Source organism: Astyanax mexicanus, chromosome 10 (genome assembly GCF_023375975.1).
Source record: "Astyanax mexicanus isolate ESR-SI-001 chromosome 10, AstMex3_surface, whole genome shotgun sequence".
Taxonomy (NCBI): Eukaryota; Metazoa; Chordata; class Actinopteri; order Characiformes; family Acestrorhamphidae; genus Astyanax; species Astyanax mexicanus.
In genome coordinates this window covers 44,632,670-44,658,697 of record NC_064417.1, presented here as the reverse complement: position 1 = coordinate 44,658,697, position 26,028 = coordinate 44,632,670, and the positions used below count along the sequence as shown (strand labels likewise).

Here is a 26,028-nt window from a genome sequence, read left to right as displayed (position 1 = left end):
GAGTGTAAGAGCTCCTTTGTTGGTGTGTGTGTGAGAGAGAGAGTGATAGTGAGAGAGACAGAGGTCAGTGTGTAATTGGAGGTTCTCCTACCTTTCGAGCAGTCCATGCCATGGAAGCCGGGGAAACAGTGACACACTCCTGACACGCACTCGCCATTGCCATGGCAATTCCGCGGGCACTCTTGCACCGAGTCTGCAAGAGGGAGGACACCTCGTGAGAAAATACGATGGCTCTGACGAAAAACGACAACTGAAAGCGAAATAGCTGCACGGAGGGAACTGGCTATTACACTCGTCCTCCTGACGTTCATCTCCACCTCTCTCCCCCCTCAGGCCCTGTCCCATTTCTTTTGGCCTTCATCTGTCTACGCCTGCAGGGAACCTGCCAGGCAGGGAAACCCATTTCTAATTCTGTTTATCAAGGATGCTTATGTGCCCCTCCAATGGGCTCCTAACACGCATCTCATTGTAAAATGAGTCTTACACGGGTATTACCTTGAAATGCTCAACGATTCATGTCAGGGATGATCTGACGATGATTCACCGAGCTTTGATTAATCATAGCAGACTGAAGGTGATGAACCAGGTGTGGTAATGATATAGCTAAGCAGCATTTAGCACATAAATACACTACATAAAAATAATCATTCAAGCAACAGCTGCTAATTATACCTTCAAAGGCTTTTTATTTAAAGGCCTGAGAAGCAGATGTATGAGAACCTACACAGCTTTACAGCCACAGTCAATACTCAAACTCCAAATCCTCTGAATGTATAATAAACATTATGTGTACAAACAACACAAACTAGACTGCTGCAAAATTATAGTGCTTCAAACGACTGTCAATCATTTGTCGTTGTAGTCTGCCTCGTCTTAATCAGACTCGTCAGCCAGCAATTACCTTTTAATGGATAAAATGGAAGAGATGCACTGTTTTTTTCACGATTTAGCTTCAACAGAAAGAAAAGGAATAAATGAACAGTTGTCAGTGTTTGCCTTCTTATACAATCGGAGGCAGAATAATGTAAGTGTGCAAACAATCAGCAAATAATCTGATGGAGATTATTTGCCTTTTGTCTTGGGAAATAGGGTGTATAATAAACCTCTGCATTCTCATATAGAGATTTTTTACGAATAATGAAAAAACGCATGTCAAGTTTTGACACATGTATGTCCAAAAATCACATATTTCTCAGCCTTTCTCTGCATTTTTTGCATAATACAGAAATGTTAAAATCAGGCTAACCAATAAGTATAATTCATTCATTCATAAGTATACTTCGGAGTTGCCTGGCCAATTGACCAGGCCTTTGTCCATCAGGACTGCTGTGTCCTTGGCTCCCCCAGCTCTCTCCCTTGCTGTGTTTTGATTTGAACATAACTGTTTGGTGGCTGAATACTAAATAAAAAGTTCCCTTTTGCTTACATGCATGTCTATTGCACACATTCTTTGGTTCTAGTACCCATCGTGTGTATTATACAAAATATATAATAATAATGTACATTATCTGTCATAGAAACTCAGCATGACAGCATACACCAGATGCCATGGCAGGTTTGTCTAATAGGGCTCAAGTAAAGTGTTCCTATACAACATTAGGTATATTTATTACATTATTGCACTATAGCTTTATAGGATATGTTTCTAATACTGGAGGCTGACCATACTTTATTGTGACAGTGGTCTTAGGGCTGATGGATAAAAGTGGTTCTATCTTCCTCCCAGAGGGCAGTATGAAAAAGTCCAGGGCTGAAAACATCATTCAACCTCTCTTCTCTGTTTCTTTCTCTCTCTTCCTACCTTTCCTCATCTCTCTTGCTCGCTCGCTCACTCTCTAGGGCCCCGCATTATTATTGATACAACCAATTCAAGCAACTACAAAAGCATTTAATTAGCCATGAACATTAGCACAGTTGATGTGCATAAAGTTAATTGGTGTGATAACACTTATTACAGTTACCTCTTCATGTGTGAATATTCATAATATTTCTGCATGTGCAAGGACCTCCTCTCACTCAAGTTAAACGGTTGTAAAATATTCTTCATTTTCTTTCATGGGAATGCTGAAAAAAAAACAAGGCCACAGTGTCGTACTCCGTTCTTCCAGCGCAAAGCTGGGGCTCTGCCAGACCCTTTTAGCCTAGTTTTGCAATCCATTAGCCTAGACATATTTATTCCATTAGCTAACCTTACAGGTTATTTACAGATCCTTACTGAATGCTTAATGTTGACACTGTAAAATGTAATCTAGTTGTTATCTAGCTGATATTAATGCTTGTGGGAGGATTGTGCAGCAGTTTAACAGAGCAAACTCTGACTAGCTAGGATGCTAAAAGTTATAGAAGTACAGAACATTTGTCTGTTTCATAATGTGACTCAAATGAAAGAGAGAAAGAGGCTTGTGTAATAAAAAATAATGTACATTAATGTTTTGTATATCTGTTAATATGTCTTTAATAACTCTCTTCCTTTCTTCCTTTTCAAACTCTCCTCTTCATCTCCCTCATTCAGTTACTCGGCATCACACTCCTTAAAAGCAATTTTCCTATGCTTTTGTCTACAATGACCTAAGTTAAGTAAGGTTTCAGGTTCAACTCAAACTAAATTCATGTTCTTCAGATAATCTAGAATTTTTAAAGAACATAATTAGACAGACGTAGTGGATCTCATTGCTTTAAACCTTTAGTCAATTGCTAAGGCTGTTGTATTAGTTGTATTTCAGACCATTACTGGTTTAGATCTCAGTTATGTTCTTTATCTTTACTTTATCATTATGTTTTGTGGATCTTCAACTTTTGTCCTAAATGTTTTGTTTTGTAGAAGCTCAGTTGTGCTAAAGACCATCACTGGCCCAAATCTTAAATTGGTTCTATACTCTCAATGTCAATTTCACATACAGGGAATAAGCCTAGTCTAAGACAACACAGTATTTTGAATGGTGATTTGGTGATTTTCCATGGAAAGGAAAATATAAGCTTTGTTCGAAATAGTTAACTCATGAACTCATTCACTTTTTACTATATAGCATTTATTTTATAGTGAAGCGACTAGGGAATGACCAAACAACAAACCATCTCAATTGTGTTCCAGACCATTAATGTTCTACATTGTAGCTCATTTCCAAAGACTCTATAAAGATCCTTTGCTAGTTTTGAAGCTTCTACTGTATTTTAGCTGTAGCTGTATTTTAGATACTCAGGTTGTACTCTTCAGCTGGGTTCTACTGAAAATCCTCATTGCTTCAGATCCTCAGCTGTGATTTAGACTCTGCTTCCGTTCTTCATCGAATCTAACCTCTCCTTTTCAGAAAGACAGCAGAGAAAGGAAAGGAGAGATGGGGTAGAAGAGTGGGGAAGAGCAAATGATTCACTTTCCTCTGACTCAACCCTCCTCCGCCTCCCTGCTTTTTACAGCTAATCTTCAATCCTCTCTCCACACCCTCCAAATACGAGTGGAAAACAACTTCAAGTGAATTTGCAGACCAGTGGGGGATGCATTAATGGAAGAGCTGGGGAGAGAGGAAGGCACTGAAAGCAAGTGAGTGAGCGAGCGAGTGAGCGAGTGAGTGAGGTAGTGAATTTGTGAGTGGGTGAGAGAGTAAGAAACTGACTGACCCAGTACTGCTGTGCTGAAGGACACAGACTCTTTCTCCTTGCCGTCGTTGTAAAAGGCCAGATGCCACGTCCCAGGGTCCAGATACTGCACGAACACGGCTTCGTTCAGAACCACCGTCTGTATACTGCGTCTCTCTCGCGGAGATTCCACCACACTCCACTTTTCCTTGCCGTCCAAGCGCTCCATATAGTCATACTATCAAAAGAAAGAGAGAGAAAAAGACAAAGTTAATACATTAATACATAGATTACACTATTCGGTACCACTTTAAAATAAGACTAACTTTATAAAGAGTTTATATGTGGTTTACAATTAGTTTATTAATGGTTACTACTTAGGTTGTAAATGCCATAAAATCATTAAAAAGGGCAACTCTATAGATGGTTGTAGGTTCACTTTTTGACAAACAACAGGTCATTGTTGCTCTTTCTATGTATGTGCTATAACTGATTGTTAATGATTTTTAAGGCATTTACAACCTAATAAGTAGCCATTAATAAACTAATTGTAAACCATTTATAACCCCTTTATAAAGGTAGTCTTATTTTAAAGTGGTACCCACTATTCTTGCTTTTGGATCTATAGATGACACCATTGTGGTAGTAGAAGTAAAGACAGATTTAGGTTGATGGATTGGATTTTATGAGATCATTGTTAACTTGAATTCCTGAGCTCATTCATAAGCTGAGGTTCTACACATTGATGGTCCTAGATGTACCTAGACAAGAATCACACAAACTGTGCAGATATCTCTCTACTAATTGGGCTTAATTAGTCAATGAGTTAAATTTGTCTATTACACATATCTCCAATCAGTTTGCACAGACATCCCTGTAGTTACTGAATAATAGGCTTAGTATGTAATAAGAAGTCCTAAGGGGTTAAGTGTTAAGGGGTTAACCATTTGGGGCCAACTTAACAGTGCATCAAATTTAATTTTTTTTTTTTAATTGTATTATTCATATTCATAATAAAGCAATAATACCACACAGTTGAGAAGCTTGTCATTTACTTCTTTCTGTGTGAAACTGTGACAACAGTGAGTTAAACAAAAAAGGCAAAGTAGTGATTTCACACTCATTTCTACTGTCAAACCTCAGATATTACTAGATACTGATTTTACTTTGTGTTTTTCATCAATCAGGATTAAACTTGTCATATTAATATATTTGTAAATATGTTTAACTCTTTACTATAAATTAAATGACTCAGTAGAATTAAATGACTATGCAAACAAAAGATCACTGTATTTATCAGTGGTTTTAAGGCTTTTACAACCTAATCGATAATACTTAATAATCTAGTTTATAAACCATTTATAAACCATTTATAAGGGTAGTCTTATTTTAAAGTGGTACCGTGGATTTGTGTATCACATATCTATTTGACATACAACTTTAAATTAAGGTACAATCCAAAGGACAGACTCTACAGAATTAGGAATTAGGAATTATATTTAAACTGCATATCTGATCAGTAGTACCTCAAATATACTCAATAAAACATCTCGAAAAACACCTATAAACATAAAATTTGATGACCAGCAAGAACTACATCAGGCCATTTAGGTAGAGTACCCAAGAATCAGCTTACCTGTGCATGGGATGGGGGCAGGCCTTTACGAATATAGACGCCAAAAAGTGCATCTTTGCCCAGCGATATGTTGAACTTGAGAAACTGAGGCTGGCTAAGATGGAGTAAGGACCTCCAGAATACCCCTGGTGGGACCTCCTGGGTTACACGCCGGCCCACCTCCAAATCGCCTGTGTCTATGCTGCTGTTCCGAAACACCCATGGCCCTGAAGAGAGGAGGAAAGTTATCTCCTGCATTATTGAACACAGTTTAGCTTCTCTGCCAGTCAAACAGAAAATACAGCAAAACAAAGCAAGACGCAAGCATTCTCTCTCTTGCTGAGAAACAAAACAATCTACAGTATATGATCAGTATTCAAGACAGATAAAGTGCTGCTTCCCACTGAATGTTTGGAGTTACGCCGTTTTTTTCCACTACGAAATGAACAGAGAAAACAAGAAGAGTGTTAACTGTCAGAGTCAAAGAGAGAGAGAGAGTGAATAAGGGCCGGGAGGCACCGCCATAAGATTTAGAGCTGCACTGTTCTAGTATTACACATGGCAGTAAAGATCTGCACACAGTTTCATCAGAGCCCGGCCTGATCTGATGCATATCTGCAGTGTATCTCAGAGGGGATATGTGTTAATCCCTTATGGGCAATGTCAGGTATCTGCAAGATAAATCTGTAATGAAGATCAAACATCAAACCTATGTGTATCAACTGTTCAATGCTATAGGCTATAGGAGATTACAAACACATGGTGCAATTTCACATTAACTATTTCTCAACAAACAGCATTTATTACATTTACTTATTACTTATATTTATTCAATTTAATTGGATTGTTGCAAGAAATGTGTTCATATGTTCATTAACCCTAAACGCTAATGCTGGGTGATTTTTACCCACACAATTTTTTCATGTAATTTTCATTGTGTTGCTGCTGTTGTATGGGACTTTGGAAAGCTTTAGGGATCTCATCGATGTGATTAATGTTATGGTTGATTCCCTCCTCCCATCTGTGTGTTTTTCAAGAGGCATGCATTCGGGTGTTTTTTTCATCCGACGGTAGTGATAGAGAGTAACATATTTTATGGGTGTAATTTATTTACCTGATGTTAGTGTTTTTAGTGTGTTTAAATCAGGTGCTCACATGTCCCAGGAATGGGTGGACCAAAGACCAAGTTCCCAGCAGCATTATTTTTTTGTTAGGACATTACCTGTTAAGGATTATCTAATTTTCCAATATTTTTTTTCTGTTTTTTTTTTTTATTCATTTTTTTATAGGGTCATCCATGCTACCTTATTTTTATTTGATGTGATGTTGTGTGTTGTAAAATTAAATAAGTATACCCAATATTAGTGATGGTGTTACTTATTTTAATGCTAGTGTTCTAGGGTTAAACATTTCTTGTTGCATTGCAGGCCTGTAACATATTCCAAAACAAGAAAAAAAAACAACATTGATCGACAATTAAGAACTAGAAATGAAGTTAATTAGTTAGTACAAAGCAGGTAATGGATGGATGACAAGTTCTTCAAACAAAACACAAACAAAACCATCCAGACTGTTATAAGAGCAAAAAGATCAAAAGCCATGCTCTGTCTTGGTATGAGGTTGTGTCAGTACACTTCCGTGATGCAATACTACTGCAGTAATGTACACTGAAATCCTTGAGCAACATATGCTGCCTTCAAGACCCCAATACAATGCAAAAATGCACACATTACAAAGGCATGGCTGTGGAAGAAGAGGGTACGGTTACTGGACGGGCCTGCTTGCTGTTATTAAAAAAATGTAAATAATAAAATGTAATAGAAATGTGACAATTATGACCATGTACTGTTACACACCTTAAGAATGAGGCAAAATAAGACCTGAAACACTTAATTCCTCAGTATCATAGGTGACTAAACCTCTTTTAAGTGTCAAACAAAGTATAAAATGTGTTACAGTCCTAACTTACTTTGGAATGTGTTGCAGACCTGAAATGCAGGAATGCTTTAATGTATGGTAACAAATGAAATGTGTTATCTGAAAATATATTGGGATTGTATGATCTGCAATGAACTACAAAGTCAAAGCAAATGAACATAAAGAAACAGATTTGTATGTGTATTGTAATCTCAATTTGAAAAATAAATGGTGATCATGTGGTGCATACTATGCACTACTAAGCCATGAATTTGTAATTTGCAATTAATTAACATGGAAACAAACAGAAACCAGTCAGAAGTTCAGACTCTGACATTGAAGTTTTTGAACTGAATACAAATGAAATTCAATAAGAAAAAAAATGCAATAAATGACAGCAACATAAACGCACATATAAATAGCATCTGCAAAACAGATATTCGGGTATTTATGAGCAGGTAAACAGGTGTTTGGATGTAATATCTGTGTGGCTTTGTGATACACAGATCAGTGAGGAATAACATAGAGGAATAACACTGTATAATATATGGCAAAGACAAAAAGACAAAAAAACAAAGAAATATTTATAGTAAAGCTTGATTCATTGAAGAAAATTGACCCACAGGGACACAGGCCTCTGCTAGAAGTCCCAGCTGTTGGAAAGTAGCAGGGAATGGGGAGCATGTCAATAACTCACTGTGGCAGCTATCTATCTATCTCTTTATCCATATCTCTCTCCCTCCTCTTTTCTCCTCAGAGTGTCCTAAAAGCTTTAAAGCGAGCTCCAGCACTGCGAGAGCTTGTGTGTTCTCCAGCCTGTAGCCTGTAGCGCCCGTCAACAGAACACAGGCCCTGTTTACCCTCCTAATCACACATGCTGTTATCCACTTCTAAGTTAATGGAAAAGCCTCTTGCTTGCTTTTTTGCCTCTCCTTCCTCTCTCTCTCTCTCCTTCTCTCTGTCTTTCTCTCGATCACTCTTTTTATTGCTGCTGGCGATGGCTGGCGTAAGTGGATGCAGTGTGTGGCAGCCTCTTTTGCTTTCTCTCTCTCTCTTTCTATCTAACTCACTCTCTATATCTCTCGTTCTTTCTTTCTTTTTTGCTTTTCTATGGTGGAGACACACTATTGCACAAACACACACATACACACACACACACACAGACACACAAGCCCCCCCAGTCCTCCCGTAATCAGGTCAGCTCGACGCTGGAGACCACTGCCCTGACAGAGTAAAGCCGTGAAAAATGGTGAGGAAATGAAGAACAATGAAAACACAATCAGGAGGAAGTGGCCGTCGCAGGAGAGGAGCGCAGCAGCCCCCCCCCACTCATTAACACACGGGAGCGCCGAGCGGGCCGAGAAATGGAGCGTCGGAGAGGAGAAAATGATGCTCCTCGGGGAAAGCTGGGTGGCTCCGCTGCTGAAACAATAGAAACCAGCATCTCCTTGGGAAACGTTCATTAGTTAGAGCACAATCAAATAGCATAAAAGAACCGAAACACAGGGAAACGTACAGACGAACAGACGTCCCCGAGAACGCAGAGACGTGCAGCACAGATTAGTTAGAGCTTAGAGAAAAATAGAATACACAGAGCAGCACAACAAAAACAACCCAAGCATAAAAAGAAAGAACGCAAACAGGCTGGATACTGTATATCATCAGTGGCGGAAGAATAGAATAGAGTCACATACAATACATACAATGTAAAGCAGTAAGTAGTAAGTAAGAGAAGTGAAGGCACAACGCTGACATACATCTCATAACACAGCACAGAAACCAGCACAAAGCAAAGCAACACAGCCAGGATCAACCTGAGATAACAGAGATCATTTAGACAACAGAGAAGCAATAGATCAGTGGTGTTCATCCCTGGTCCTGGAGATCTACCACCCTGGAGATTTCAGATCTAACACACCTGGGTCCCAAATAGTGGTAATGACATGGATCAGGTGTGCAAAATTGGTGGGGTTGGTTTAAAACAAAGCAAATGTTAAGAGGAATAAGTTACAATCATTACAATTTAAATGACCTTTTCAAGCAGGATGTGGATATTACATCCATAATTTAAACTGATCTCAATATTATGAACGTCATTGATATTTAGAACATTGATGTATAGTATATTGTTGGAAACTGGCCTTCCTGACAAAAGATTACAGGCATAAAATCCTCTCCTAAACTTCATAAACTTTAATAAACAGAAATAAATAAATAAAAGAAAGAAAGAAACAGTTAACATCGTGACAGGCCTGTAGAGAAACTATAGAGAAATAGATTAACTAGAGAGAGAACTGAGCAACAATGGCAAGATTAATCACAGAGCACACGGAATACTGTATAATGCATACGTCTAAAGTGCATACTCTTGGCTAAGAGCAGAGATGACGTCCCCGTGTTAAAAGGTGGAGATTTCAGGCTCTTCACATGAAGAGCATTATCCCAGCTCACACTTTAAGAGGAGAGGAGAACCCTTTAAACTCATCACACACTCGTTCTTATAGGAGTGTGTAAACTAGAACCATTTGTGTTAAGAGAGAGAGAGAGAGAGAGAGAGAGAAAGAGAGAAAGAGAGAGAGAGAGAGAGATAGTGTATTGGGGTGTTAATCCGAAACTTGATTTGTAAAACAGATGTAATTCAGAGCGGACTCAGTGCTTCTACTCTCTTATTTACATACCTTTCTGAAGTATTGTAGTGCATTTTATTTACACTAATATTTCAATGGTAAGACCTTTTTAGTGCTATATAGAGTAATTTTAATTGGTTTTGTAAAGCATTTCCTTTAGTAAATAATATCTAAGGAATCAATTTTTATAATAATATATAAAAAAATTATAATAATAATAATAAAAATATAATTTATTAATTACTTGGACTATATTTTTCAGTATATATTTTTTTGCACTGGATTATAGGGCGAATTAAGTGAAACTAGTAAGGATGCCTACATTGAAGTGAGCAAGGATGTCGCCATGTTTTCCTTCTAATTCTGAGGCTCGGGAAAGCATCCAAGTAAAAAAAAAAAAAAATCAAACAAGCGCTGGATGTTAATCTACAAAGATTTCTCTTCTGAAAAAAAAAATATTTCTGTGATCTAAGCGCTTCAGTTTTTTTTACAGTCAGCTAAGTTTTTCAATATTTTGTCTAAGGGTGAGTTTTCAGTGACGTTTCTCAGCACTAAGGCTGGGTGCAACAGAACTAGCATTAGCATAAGCCACTAACCGCAGCGCTAGCAGGACGTAAATGACACCCAATAGTGCTAGACTGAGGAACCCTGAGTGTTCGGGTATCAGCTAGCAATTCGTCCCACATAGCTTGTTTTAACACAATAAAACACACAGACTACAGTCCAGAAAGAGCTAGCAATGCTGGTTAGAGGATAACACTAATGCTGCTCCAGCCTTAGTGATGGAGAAACTTCACCCTTTAAAGCTGTACTTCAGTAGAGTGGCTTTACTGCTCCTTACTATCTGACTGGTAGAATTAATACATAAGGTGCACCAGATTTTAAGACACATTGTCAAATTTCTGAAAAATTAAAGGATTTTAAGTGTGCCTTATAACCTAAAATAAATAACTAAGAGTAAAAAAACAAAAAAATGATGTTCAAGTGTACACAGATATAAAAGCTACAGGAGTAGAGCTGGTGGGTATGGGAGTATGAGAGGCCCTGAGAGTGAAAGTTGTATACACACTAACTCTATACTCACAGTTAGCTTGAGGACATTGTGGAGCTGTCCATGTTGTGAAGGTGCTGAAGGTGCCGATTACACTGCACTGGCAGATGGTGAGTAAAAAGCACTCGATAAAACATGTTTATTGTGTTAATACACTGTAACTAATATGATTCCCAGCCATTATATCTTTGACCAGTCCAGGTGATTCTGCATTATTACTTTTCATAAGTTACGCTGTAAGAAATTAACTGAAGCGTTTCACCTGTACAAGAGATAAGGGAAAAAAAAAGAGGGAAAAAAGGGCTCTAAGTGGACAGGTGGCCGGTCCCTGCTGTAGGTTCGGAGGAAGCTGATTAAGTTGTCCTTCAGGTAGAAGGAAATGTGTCACAGTCAAGGACAGCTGCTGGCTGTGAGAGTGTGGCTGAGAGAGAGAGAGAGAGAGAGAGAGAGAGAGAGTAATACTGTGAGACCGGAAGGGACACACTAAACAGAATAGAGAGAGAGAAGGAGAGAGAGAGAGAGAGAGAGAGAGAGAGAGAGAGAGAGTAGTGGAAAAAAAATTTGGTAATTGAATATTCTGGTGTGAGAAATGTATGTGTGTATGTGTGTGTGTGTGTATGCGTGTGTGTGTGTGTGTGTACAGGAAGTCGGGAAATTCTAAAAATTAATACTAAATAATAATAAATCTCAGTATTTGAAAGATTTATGATAATTGAGTTGTTCGAAGGGCATTTTGAAAGTTTGTTTAGTAAAAAAAAAAATTGATTATCATTTAACTAAAGCATGAGATTTTTTTTTTTAACGTAGCCATGTTAGGGGTTCTATACACAGTCTTATGCAAAAGTTTCATAAATTTTGTCTCTTCACAGTCTCTTCATTAAACCTTATCAAGCATAAAACACACACAGAAAATCCCAATTATCTGTTTGAACACCCTAACCTTATGTCTCAGAATTAGTTTTGCACATTAAGTCTGAGGCATGATGCTATTTGTACTTTTTTGTACTGGTTTTGCCAGCTACATCAAATTTTTAAGCTTTATAGATTCTCTGGCTCGTCAAACCTCATAGTATCACTCAGCACCGGGCTCCTCTAAGCCACTGTCAAAACTTCTGGAAATGTATTTATGCCCACAAGGCAGGAAGAGGCTTTAAAATTATTCTGGCAAGTGATTTTTGCTTGTAGATTCTACAGTTTGGATTGTTATTAAAGATATAAAAGAAAAGCAAGAACATGCTTATTCTTATTTCTTTTTTTTTTCTGAAAGCATTATAATTAAACCATTTCATCCAGATTTCTGTAAGGGGTTTGACTGCATGAAGTGACAAAATTGCTAGGTCTAAGTCAGAATGTTAAATGATCACCACCCAATCTCTGGAAGGAAATTGATATAACTTTATAAAAAAAAAAATAAACAAATTTGCCTTGTACTGTATTTTATTTATTTTAAAAAAATGTAAAAAATTTAGCATTTAGCACCACTGTACAGTTATATACAGGTCGCTTATAAGCAACAACCAACACATAGAAAATGCCTCCCCGAGTCCCTGTATATGTGTGTTTTAGTGTGCAGGCTGTGTATGGTGTTCCTGCAGACTCTGAAGTCGTTCTGTGTGAGTCAGAAGAAATCTTATAAAAGACATAAGAGACTGTGAAGCAATATTAATAGTGCAGGATTATTACATGCGTGCTGTGTCCACAGCATACTGCAATAATACAATATTACACACCGCTGTTCCTCTCGTACAGCCTGCAGACCTGCTGGAGCTGCAGAAAGAATTAAATATCCACAGAAAATACAAGAAACATGAAAATTTCTTGCTTTAATCATAGAACAATTGGAACAGTGGGTGACAGTGGTGAGTATATGTGTGTGTGTGTGTGTGTGTGTGTGTGTGTGTGTGTGTGACATGTTTCAGTACTTTATATTCCAGGAGTATATTGTGGCTCTCATTATTAAACCATATAGCATGGAAATTGTAGCATTAAATGAGAAGAAAAGAGCATTTTGAGGTCATTCTAACAATAATGCTAAACAGTTTTAAACTATTTCCGCTGGTCTGAAGTCGAGCTGGAAATTTTTAATGGTGTTCCAAACAAAGAAAGAAACAAAACGACAGAACTGGGTTAAAAATGGAAGGGTTTTGACGTGATGGCGATGAAACGGAGCTGTGATTCAGGATGAGAGGAGCAGAGAGCAGAATAAGTTAACCAGAGGAGATATGAACAGTTTTGTCAGCTTGTCAGATAAAGGCAGGGTAAGTCCAAGTCCAAGCACCATATCAGAACATCAGAGGGTCTTTATGGTCCAGCCCGTTCATTCCTCGTTCTTTTATGTCCCTTGCTGGTGACAAATTTCCCGAGGTTACTTCGACTGAATGACCACTTAAAAGCTTTGCTTTGTGACTGATGATGACAAAGCTTATGAAGAAGCTACAGTTCCAGAAGCTACATGGCTTACCTCTGCCTCCAGGGGGCACTGCCGCCTCTTCACCATTGCCAGGCAGGCCTGTACCCAGGCCATGGTTGAGCATGGGACCGTCCACAGGCTTCAGCTGCCAGTTCAGCCCCAACAGATTCATTGCTGAAAAGAGAAGAATGAAAGTCAAACATTAACACAGTGAATAATGCTAATACATGAACTGTTCATTTGTGGAAGGATGAAGGCTGTGTCCCAATAGTGTATTATAATAGCACTGATACTACACATTATATAAACTATATACTCAACTTAATTGTCTGCATTTGCCAGGCTAGTACATAAATGATTAATGTGTACTACTAACCTGCTCTATACTAACTGGATGATGAAGTGTGGCTATGCCAAGATACATCACTGCAAGTAACTCCAACTGCAGTTGCTACTGCGGGATCATTATTAACACAATTTTTTTTTTCTAAAACTGTTCCAGCAATGAGTAGCTTCTCTTTTTTTGCTATGCACTGCTGCATTTTAACACTTTCAGTATACTCAACTTTGACACATCTACAGTATCTACAGCTCTAGAAACAAGACACCGCTTAAAAATGAAGAGTTTCTTTGATTTTAACAAATGTAAAGATGGACGATCACAACCATCAAACCAAGCTGAACTGCAAGCATTTTTGCACCGGGAATGACATAACGTCACCCAAAAGCAGTGTGTAAGACTGGTGGAGGAGAACATGCCAAGATGCATGAAAACTGTGATTAAAAACCAGAGTTATTCCACCAAATATTCATTTCTGAACTCGCTTTGTTTGCAATATTTGAGGTCTGAAAACTGAAAGCTCTAAATGACAATATTTTAATTCGGATTTTGGGAGAAATGTTGTCCGTAGTTTATAGAATAAAACAACAATGTTAATTTTAGCAAAATCAGAGAAACTGAATTAGAAACTAAAGTGGTTTCTTATTTTTTTCCATAGCAGTATACTGCATATTTCATAATAAAAACAGTATGAAATATGTAGCATTACTATTCATACTACTGTTTTCATTGTACAAAAAAAAACCTCTATAATCATCTTTAATTTTTATTCATAGCCTAATACAACCAGCTACACATGCAAAACAATGAGGCTGAGATCAATAGACGTGTAAAAAACTTTATATTACTGAACAAAAGTCTTATATCTGTATTTATTTATTTTTCCACTCACAATTCAGAAGTAACATTTGGGCTCATATAACCCTAGCTGTGCCTCTAACAATCCTTACAATCATGTATTAAAGACTGGCATTGCTAAAACATGAAGTTTCATGACATATGTATATGTTAACTTTTTACATTTCTTTACAGGAATGTAGGAAGATGGTTAGATGGAAAAAAGCAAAAATATAAAAGTAAAGTTCAAGAATGTCCATCAATTCCAAGAACCTCAGAAACCACATGGCATACGAATGGCCGTGTAAAGGGCCATGCGTTTCTGATTGATGCTGACTGATCCACTGCTCCACTGACTGCCAGTACAAAGACGTGCGAGTGCAGTTCCAGCTTCATGGAGTTCAGTGCACAGGCATTTCTTAACGCATGTAATCATCACGCAGTTCGAAATCCTTGCAAATCTTGCTTTGCAGAGAGCAACAATTACGATTCTCTGCTCTGTATTATTTTCCACACGGAGACGTTGGGAAATAGCCGGTAATTGGCACTTTAACAAAATGCCACAGCACTCAGTTGTTTTTTTTCACTGCCTATTGCTGAGGAGAGCGAGAACAAGAAAGAGAGAGAAGCCAGGAAAAAAAAAATCCCCACAATCGCAGTTAAAAGTTAACAGGTAAGAAGGACTGAAACTTTAAGAAACCTCACAACACGTCTAGCCTTATTTTATTCAAGAGTTAATGCCATTCGGCTGTGCAGCGAGAGACAGACAAAAAAGCAGACAGCTTCTCTTTCTTCCCATTCTTTCCCGGGAAGAGCTGTTTCATTCCACCCTCGCTCACCGGGCTTGGTGGAGGCTCGGGTAGCTCCAGTCAGTCACAACAGCGGCGTCTCCCCAGCCTCGGCTCCTTTTCAACTGCTGCCAAGCAACTTTAGCACAAAGAGAGGCGCGAAAAGCACAGACACTTCACTAAACGGCCAAAAGCAGCAGCCACAGGAAACGGAGAGGGGAAGGAATTAGTGCGCGACTCGCGCCGTACGACTGGTGTGCATCTCTGTTGCGCTCACTTTCCTCCACTTCTCTGTTCCTTGCAGCATCGATATATACACAATTTCACGTTAGCAGTGATGCACAGTGGTCTGGGAGCTATGAAGGAGTTTGTTTGATGATGGTGTTCAAGTGCTCTGTATTGTTAATTGAATTTAACTGAATTTATAAAGCATTACAGGATTAAAGGACAGGACAGTTTTGGAGGGGCTTTTGGTGCCTTATGGCCAGAATATATTGTGTGCTTTTTGACCATTATGAGACAATTTTTAAGGCAAAAAAAAAAATAAATAAATAAAATAAAATCTTAGAAAGTCCCTCTTTCCTACTCACCATCAAACTGCAATCGTTATGCTGTTATTGTATATGCATATTATAGTCAGTGTGCTACAGTAAATACTGTCTGTGTGTATCAGAATGGAGACATGTTTGATTAAATATGTACAAATGTGCCTCCAACAGTTTTATCTTATCTGCTGAATAGAAGTTTGTGTGTCTAATTTGAATCTACATGATTTACTCCTGGTTTACTCCTAAATCTCTAATCCTAGAATCCCCCTGCTCTACTTTTCATTTGAGCATCTCCCCACTTTTGGGTTCTACTACTACTTCTACTTCTTTTACCATTGCAGTTACACGATACAAGACACAAGAGTCTGAGTAGTCAGGTCGCATCAAAGCATCACGTCATAAAATGTGAGAACATGAATCGTGAAGTTTTAAACATTTAAACCCTGTGATTTAGTGGTACAGTTTGAGCCTTGTTCATCACCACACAGCCCCCCCTAAAATGTATGTACTTTATGTATTTACTGTATATATATATAATACACCCTCTTATAATTTGATCAGCAGCCGCTGATCAATATCCACTTCTTTGTTCCTTTCAGCATCTACCCAGCTAACAATTTGTGGTTAGGAGAACGTTTTTTTTTTTTTTTACATCACAATAAACATTTTTGGAATGTTTAATATGTCAAGCTTTCTGGATGTTCTTAGAACAATTTTATTAAGTATTTATCTAGCTGAGAACATGTAAAAAAATATTCTCTAAGACTCTGATGCAGACCATTAGTAAGTTACACACTTTTAGAACATTCCTGGAACATTATTGCTAAAACATTACAGGCTAACCTTTGTGGAACCTTTCCAAACAATATGTTTTTTTTTATTTTTTTTATAACATTGTCTGTTAGCTGGTTCTAAAGATAATTTTAGTTTCACAGTCATCTGGGCCATGAACTAGAGTTCAGTTTAGTTTCTCTATATATTTTCATCCGAAACTAAATGTTTTTACAGCATTACAGTGTTATCACTAGAACAGCTGTAGATGGGCTTTAGCCACTTTAAATGTTCGTTAGACCCCTCTCAAATGTATGTATATTATAATTTTAAAGCATTGTCGTCATATATATTTATTCACAAACAAAGGTCTCATGGTCACTGTTTTTTGATGGCGATTCAATTGTATTTTTGTCTCCTGCAGTTGGACTGAACCAGCGAACCGTTATTAACCATCCCTACTTCCAAATTCTTATCCGTTTCTTCCAGGTCAGAGTCTCAGTGGGACCGGAGCCACCTTGGAATCATTGGGTGCAAGGCAGAAACACCCCTTTGGACAGGGCATCAGTCCATCACAGGGTGCCTCACACTGCATTTACACACATACACATAAACTGAGCCAATTTAGCACAGCCAGTTTACCTGCTATATGCAGTTTTGGGAGGAAGAAGGCAGGAAATTGGAGTAACAGAATAGTTACCCAGGCCCCTGGAGCTGTCTGACACCATGCTAGCCCATTATTAACAAGTTTGCAAGGGTATTGCATTTTATTTGAATATTCTGTTCCACCTTCCATGGTGCAGCAGTATTTTTTCTGGTTTTGTGAGGTATGTTTTAAGAAAAGAATAGTGAATATCGTTGCTGTCCAATGAAAAACAAGTATCTCTATTTTTGTCTATTTTAAGTTTACTACATAATTTGTACACACAAAGTGCCCCTTACACTGTGCCAAAAAATTATTGATGAATAAAACAATAGAAATTCTCCAAAATGACCTGAAATTAACTGCAAAACTTTACTTTGACTTCCACTGAAAGTTTAGAAGGTTTTTCCTCTGTGGAGTTGCTGTTTTGGAGACTTGTTTTTCATTGGACAACGAAGATATATTACCCACCTACAATGTTCTGTAAAGCATATTTTTTTGTTTCTGATTTGTATTGGCTTTATTTATGCTATCATTTATCTTTTAATACAATATATTAATACAGCACTAATGTCTAAAAAAATCCTAGCATGCATTTTTTTATTTAGCAACATTTAGTATCAAAATTTGATGTAAAAATGTTGATATTTTTGTAATTTAGGTCAATGCGTCTCTTTTAATATCTTTCAATTCCTCAATTGAAATTGCACTGGCAGGCCAAAAGTCATGGAAAAGCAATATGTTAATTAATCATGAGGTTTTACCACAGATTATGATTTGGTAATGCCCACAATGTATTAAGTTGTGAGGTGTTATCTTGTAAGTGAGGTATGAGAAGTTGAACACTGGCCAGCATGCTCATGGCAAGGCAACATATTATTAGCTATTGTTAGCTTGATTTAACTGAAGCCTGAAAGTAGGTGCCAGTCGAATGCAACATTTAATTTCTGAAGTTGTGCAAGCGTTTAACATTCCTCAAGAGTCCCTAGAACAGAGTGCAGAGCGTTTCACAGCAAATCACTCTAAATGACTTTGTTTACACTTGAAAAATTGCTGGAACAGCTCAAGTTTTGAGAGAAGTGCGTGATACGTTTACACAATGCCTGTTTGGTAGCATGAGCCTGTATTACCTGTTAGATACATTAGCCCTTGTAGCTCCAGAGCTCTATAAACCTCTGAGAGTTTTATATATATATATATTTTTCCAGAATTACTCCTTTGACATCTTTTCCAAAGAAAGCGGGCGAGTGCTTCAGCTGAAGGTGTTAGTGAGGGCATGACTCCTGCCTGACATTTAGACTGAAAGACCTCCACAGAGCAGCGAGAGGTCGGGTACCACTGGAGACTGGGTTACTGCAGCAAAGAGAAATGCTGAAATTCTTCTTTTTTTGCATTTTTCTTTCCTTGCTCAATCACTCAATCTGTTTCACGCACACACACACACACACACACACACACACACACACACACACACACGTGCACGCATACATGCACCGCCCCAGTCCTCGCTGTGGTGATGGCAGGATGGCAGGCCGTGTGTTAATGACTCCCGCCCCTTCGCTCACCTTCATTCTGCTTGCCTATCACACCTAAATCTCATCCCAGAAAATCAATTTTCTCTCTTGTCAAATTCCATCTCCCCTCCGCCTGCGACTCAGAGCGAGGGGGAGAGAGAGGAGGCCCCCTTTTCTCCTTTCTCTCCCTCACTATCTCTCTCTCGTTCTTGTTTTCCCTCACACACTCTTTCTCTCTCTCTCTCTCTCTCTCTCTCTCTCTCTTTCTGAGTTAAATGAAAGCGCTGACTCTCAGAGAGCTGCTCCGGACTCCGTCAGCTTTTTTAACATGTCACACATATAGAGAAGGAGAGACACACAACAACAGCTTTTCTTTCTCTCTCTGCATTCCTCTTTCTCTTTTTACTTTCCTCATCTTCTTTTCTTCAGTTAATGTTTCTTACCCTCTTTCCTTTTTTCTACATTTTCTTCCCTCTGGCTACATTCCTCTTTCTCTTTTTGGTTTTCTCATCTTCTGTTTGCTTTCACTCTTTCAGTTTTACTTTTTTCTTACCTTTTGTTTTCTATTTCTTTCACTCTGTACATTTTTCTTTTTTAGTTTTCTATATTCTTTTCTACATTTCTTTTTTCTTCTCTATTTTTTTCTTTCTCCTTCTTTTTGTATTGTTCTTTCTGTGTTTCTTTTCTTTTCTTTGATTTTCTGCTTTCTCTCAGCTTTTATCTTTACATCTTTTTGTTTTCTTGATCTGCTTTTTGCTTTTTTTTTTTTTTTTTACAGATTTTCTCTTTCTATTCTCTAAGCATTTCTTTTCTGTCTTTCTCTCCCTTTAATTGCTTTTCTCTCTCAACCTCTCACTGTTTTACCCTCTTTCATCCTTTCATTGTCTCTTCTTTCTTTTTAACTCTGCATCCTGTCTTATATATCACCTCCCTCTATTTATTTTTCTTTCTTTCTTCCTACTACTCACTCTCTCTCTTTTACCCTCTTGTGTATCCCCTTTCTCTTACTGTGCTTCTATTCCTACCTCCCTCTCTTTTATTTCTCTCGCCACCTTTTTTATTGCTTTATCGCTCCATCTGTCCTCTATCCTGATTAAGACTGTGGATACGGACCGAATGCTAATTTTATTATCGATGGAACAATTAGTAAATGCATCAGTGAGAGACACATTACCTGCAGCTCACACACTTCATCTCTATGCTATAAAATGTGCCCAGGCTTTGTGCAAACAAGAACCAACAGAACCTTCAGAGCCACTCTGATGCTCTGATTCAGATCAGCAGAATACGACAGTAGATGGCAGTGTTGAGTTAAAGCAGGGCTGCGTATTCCGCGCAACAGGCGATCGACCAGTGGAGGCAGGAGAAGAGAGAGAGAGATTGAGAGAGAGAGAGAGAGATAGCGATAGGACAATCGAGAGATAAGAGGATGATTTTAGCTAACCCTATGCCACTCAGTAAGTATGGTCACACATACTGTACATACATTTACATATAAACCCATATACATGCAAACAACTCAACATAAACTCATCCTCAATCCCCCCAAGCCAATGAATATTCATAACGAGGCCCTGCTTAACTAGAAAAGCCGCCTGATTAAAAATGAATAAGTTACACAGCAGTTTTATGGAATCCTTATATATAATTCACCTGCACAAAGTGGGGCCAGATATCACCTATGTGTAGGAGCATCTTTAAGTGCCCGAAACCATGTATGGGTATGAGTGTGTGTATGTGTGTGTGTGCGTACGTGTGAGTGTGTGCTTTCTGAGGGAGATGATACAGCAGCAGATGGGAGACTTTACGAGAGTTGACTGTGAGCCGATTCCTGTGGTTTACCAAGAGCTCTCTCCATCATGGATGCAAGATATATCATGTGTGAGAGTGTGTCAGTTTGTGTGTGTTGTGTATGTGTATGTGTGTGTGTGTGTGTCTTGGCTGCTATGCTGGATGGCAGATGTTTCCATCCGAAGTGTTCCAGAAAGACAAAGGCTGTTTATAGGTGACATTCCAACAGTGTGTGTTTCCACAAGGTCACCTAATCCAGAAAAGAGAGAGAGAGAGAGAGAGAGAGAGAGAGAGGGAGAGAGAGAGAGAGAGAGAGGCAATAGTGCATCTACTTTATTTGGTTCTGACTATGTTTAGTTTGGTCCAAAACAAAATAACAGGTGTAGAATCTGGTGTGAACCACAATCTGGACCAAAGGACCAAATCTGGTCTGACCAAAAGATCAAAAGACGTTTTCTAGACCCAGATCAACTAAACCATCTGGCCAACAGGCTTAGGTGGGGCTCAAATGGATGGAACATGGGCCAGGTGGATTTTAGCCAGGTTTGGGCTTTGAGTATGATTGTACATGCGTGTTTCGTAGAAGCTACATAGGTCCTATCATTACAGCCAAGCTTTATTTTTGCATGGGTTCCATCAAGGTTCCATCATGGGTTCCATCTACTGAACTGACCCTGATGGTGCCCATCACTGTTCTCCATATGTGGGGACAACATGGAACCCATGGGAAAAAAGGTTCTTGTGCCCAATTGTGCTACACATAGAGACTGATTACAGAAAATTGGGGCTGGCTACTGTCACCCATTAAATAATAGAAGAATAAAAAGGACCAGTTGTACCTACTGTTGCAATTGAAATAATCTAACAGTAACTTGTTATGATCAACTCACTCTGTGACGTGCACTCATTCTGAGGGAGTCAGATTCTGACAGGGTGGTAAAATTCAGCTCAGCACCTGGAAAAGCAACTCACTATATAGTTAACTGACAACACACCAACAGCCGTCTGACGCATGATCTTCTAAACACCAATCAGTGTCAAATATAGAGAGATGCAGAAGTACAGTACAATAAGACATTCTGTAAATGCGCTCAGTCAATAAACTGCAGTGTTAAATCAAAATTAACTGAATGTCTGTGGACTGGTCTACTAGGTTTGCAAAGGTAAAGGGACGAGACAGTGTGTTACTAACCAGTGAGGCTAGGGCACTGGATGGTTTAAATGTACAAATCAGAAGAGCAGAGAGAGAGAGAGAGAGAGAGAGAGAGAACATACGATTCCTGGAATAGATTGCACTTGTCCTTCAGGTACGGATGGCCCAGAGGAAGCTGCTGGCTGTAGCTAGGCTTGGTTGTGTGTATTTTGCGTACATGTGAGTGTGTGTGAGTGCATGTGTGTGTATGATAGTGTGTGTGTGTACATATTGAGTGCTGGCAGAGAGTCCATCTATGATTCAACCACACCTGTCATCATTGGTTAGACCTCTAAGTCCAGATCATGCGTTCCTCTCTCTCTTTCTCTTTCTCTCTCACACACGCACACACACACACACACGCACACACACACACAGATTCAGAAAAACACACCCAGGTGGCAGGTTCTGCTGGAGGAGCAGGCCCATATGCCCAGTGTCCAGTGCGGATGTTGGCGGGCTGTTTCTGAAATCATCTGCTATACAGGGTCCCAGGGTCCAGCTCACACTGAGACTGAGCTAAAAATACTGACACACAGAGCCAGCACTGCCCTCACACTCTGACACACACACACACACACACACACACACACACACACATACACAGACACACTGAAATTGTGGTTAGGCTGTCCTACACAAGCCCCACCATCTGGATTCATACCACTGGTTTAGTAAGTGTCCACTACAGGTACAGTACCTTTTAAACCACACACATAATACATCACTAAGCAAAGTGATGACATCTCTAATCATCTCCAATCTGCAGAGCCATGTTAGGCTAAAAACTAAATGCCACACTGTATGATTCTGGTCTCATCAGGTGATATGTATTTTAAAAGTAGGTATATTATTTGTAGCATATTACTGTTTCAGAGGTTTTAATGAATTTAATTGTGTAACATAATTACGAAAAGGTATTTGTTCCCTTACATATTTCTTTTGTTTTTGATTTTTTGTTATACTTACATTTTTCAGATTATCAAACAACCTATGATAACAGACAAAGGTAACCAGAGTAAATATAAAAAATGCAGTTTTTTAAAGATTATTTCATTTATTAAGAAAAAAAGCTATCCAAACAAATCTGTGTCTATGTGAAAAAGTGTTTGCCCCACCATTACATTTTTTGGGAACCTGAGTTCAATTTCATGAATCACAAACAGTCAAGAAATCACTAAAAAATAACCTGACAACATAAAACAATTACTTTTTTCCATAATAAGTGCATTTCTTAATATATAAAGATCATTTTTTTGCACTTTGTCTTTCATTTTCTGTGTTTTGTGTCATCTCAAAAAAAAAAAAAAAAAAACACCCACGCTTGTATCACAGGATATATTCACTATATTTCATTTTCTACTTCTTGGTGAGAAGGTTAAAGGGTTGACTAAAATGTCTGTAGCATTTATGTTAACTTAAGGTTTTAAAGTGTGATGTATGATGAAAATTTTACAGTGATTTAACCTTTTTCTAGAAGTTTTAATAAATTATTTTCACAAATAAAAATGTTTTTACTTCACCTGCAGACATATATATATATATATTTAACTACAGAGAGACTATGGCCAATATAATTTAAATATTAATCTATAGATATATTTTTCCCAACATCAAGATATGTGTAGCCTCCTTCTTCTTGTTTGGTGTCTTTGGCAGTTTTTATGTGTCTCTTATGTTGCCATCAGAATAATAAAGCATCAACTGAAACGAATAAGCATGTTGTGATGTAACTTTTTGGCCATATCATCTGTATATCAGCTCTAGGTACAACCCAGTGAAGCAGCAGAAGTTGTTGAAGAGCTGCTGTCTACAAATATTAGGATAAAAAGCGAGTATATGTACTGTGTACATTACAGATGCTTGTACTGGGAAAGATATCATGTATTGCGGTAGAGAAGACGGATGCTTGGGTATGCATGGTCATGAAACACATCCCCACTTGTGAGGCTGGTGGATTTAACCCCCCAGTGTGTGTGTTGAATGTGAGGAGACATTTCCTCTCCCCAAAAAAAAGAAAAAAAAAAAGTGAAGCTGTATCTTCCCTGGAGAGATGAGATGGGGATATGAATTTTGGCAAGCATTTGTCTATAGGAATACATATCCATTATTCATAAAGACTGCACCTCTCTCTCCCTCTCTCTCTCTCCCTCTCCCTCTCTCTCGATCTTTCTCTCTCAAGCTGTCTCACTCAGAGCACACACTAACAGGTTTTCACTTCCACACCTGTGGTACACTCAGCATGCCGCCTTGAGTTCGAGCGCGAGTGTGTGTGTGTGAGTGTGCGTGTATGTGTGAGAGAGTGGTACAAAGAGTGTAATTGCTTCTCGTTCTGTCTGCGCACACATATCGAGCGTTGCAGGTTCAATCTTGTGTTTGCTGTTTTATGCGTCTCCATTTCTGTAAGTAAGCTTTCTGTGCAGCAAACAATTTGTCTATATAGTGCAGGTGTGTGAATGAGGGAGGAAACTGTATATCTTTGAATGAGGATATATTGCACGTGTGTGTGTGTGTGTGTGTGTGTGTGTGTGTATTGTATATGAGTGTATGTATACATTTTGCTTTGGGTTGCACTTAATTACGTTGAGCTTTAGTATATGTACTATAGTGTTTATATTTGTGTTTATGAAGGCGTATATAATGTGTTTACATGTGTGTAACTTTTTCTTGCACTCGGCATTCAGACATTAAATCTGTATTAAAAAATCAGATTACTAAATTTGCCAGGCCAAAAGTAGTGGGACAGCAGTATGTACAGTGATCACAAAGTGTTACCTCAGGCAGCAGCTTGGAAAAGCCACTTTTTGTATAGATTGTGAGTAGCTATCTTGTAAGTATGGCTGATATAGAAAGGCAATGATAGTGGGACATAAGGCCTAATACTGGATGGTACTTTCTAAAAATAAAATATACTGTATATTTATATATCTATAGTAGTTGGTACCTAAATACACAAATTTTTGATTATTATTTTTTTTTGTTTGTTTTCCCTTAGTTCGCTTTTATTGCTTCCAGTCAAAGAACTACTTAGCAATACCTAAGCAATCACATTTAAAAATGAAATACATATGAAAAATACATTGAAACTTGAGATTAGTATGGTGTACCATGACTTTTGCCATGGCCCATGAAAGCTAAACAGCACAAAACTGCCTATTGGGATATGTATGTGAGGTTCCCTGCATTAAATGTGGTTTCTGATATTGTGAGTCGCTTGTCTGTTTGCATGGACAATTCAAGCCAGATGCTGCCGGTCACAATCATTATCATCCACTGTGCACTGTGCAATAAAGCATTGTGTATGTGTATGTATAGTTCATGTCACCCTGCTATAAGCACACTGGCTAGTGTCCAACTCACTCACAAGATAACAGCTTATACAGGCATGGGAACCCATTCTAAACACAACCAGAGAGGAAATATAATAATTATCATTTACACAATGCTGTCCCATGACTGCTTGGCAACTTTTGTCAAATTTTTCTATGGGTCATGGCAAAAGTCAAGGGACACAATACTAGTTTCTGTCTTATGACATATCAAGTGATATGTAAGTTTAGTTTTGTCTAAAAATATTTTCAAAAAAAATGAATAAACTTCTACTTAATGTCTTTTTTTAGGCTAGAATGCTGATGATTTTTGCATGGTATTCTACAGCATGTGCGTCCTCTTCAAGTGCATGTGTATATGTGTTTGTGTGTCAGAGTGTATGTGTGTGTGCATGTCTACGTGTGTGGCACAGAAATGAAGGACAATGTTGGGTCACCCCTCCTCATCGCTGCGGAAATCAGGACATCCCTCTCTCTATCCCTCTATTCAATTCTCTGGCAGCCTGTCGGGCCGCTACAGTAGCGTAATTGGAGTAGGAGAGGGACTGTGGTATCGCTTTAAAGGTAATTTTCCCTTACCTTATTTTTACAGTCTCCCTTGGCCTTCCTAATATATGCATATTAACTGTTCTAATTTACCACTAAATTAACAAGACTGACCTCAATTAGGGCACTAATTGTAAGCTGAGCCTCTGCTGGACGGCGCTTGTAATTGGTTTACACATCCTGGCGTGTGAGGGGAGATGTCTCGCCGATGTCTTTACATGACGGCTTTGTGTTTAATCACTCACTCTTCTTTCTTTTCGTTTGCCAAAAAAAACGAATTTAACTGAAATAAAATAAAACTAATATTTTTTTTCTCTGTATAGTTATATTTGATATTCAATATTTAGTATTTTTTTTTATTATAGAACTCCTCTTATTATTATTAAAGCTTAAACTTTCTCAAAAACCATTTAGACATAGAATCTGTATAAAAAATCAGATTACTAAATTTGCATGCCAAAAGTAGTGGGACAGCGGTATGTACAGTGATGAGAAAGTGTTACCTCGGGCAGCAGCTTGGAAAAGCCACTATTTGT

The 26,028-nt window shown here is 38.3% G+C and overlaps 1 protein-coding gene across 9 annotated transcripts in view; it reads right to left on the bottom strand.

Moving 5' to 3' along the window:
- The window catches only part of tenm2a (teneurin transmembrane protein 2a), a 433,542-nt gene that overhangs the window by 53,853 nt on the left and 353,661 nt on the right, over positions 1-26,028 (bottom strand). For all 9 annotated transcript variants that reach the window (XM_049484477.1, XM_049484478.1, XM_049484480.1 and 6 more), the window contains 4 exons: positions 13,245-13,367; positions 5,210-5,415; positions 3,616-3,811; positions 92-193 (listed from right to left, as the gene is read on the bottom strand). In XM_049484477.1, coding sequence (XP_049340434.1) covers positions 92-193; positions 3,616-3,811; positions 5,210-5,415; positions 13,245-13,367 — 627 coding nt within the window. The remainder of the gene's footprint in view (positions 1-91; positions 194-3,615; positions 3,812-5,209; positions 5,416-13,244; positions 13,368-26,028) is intronic.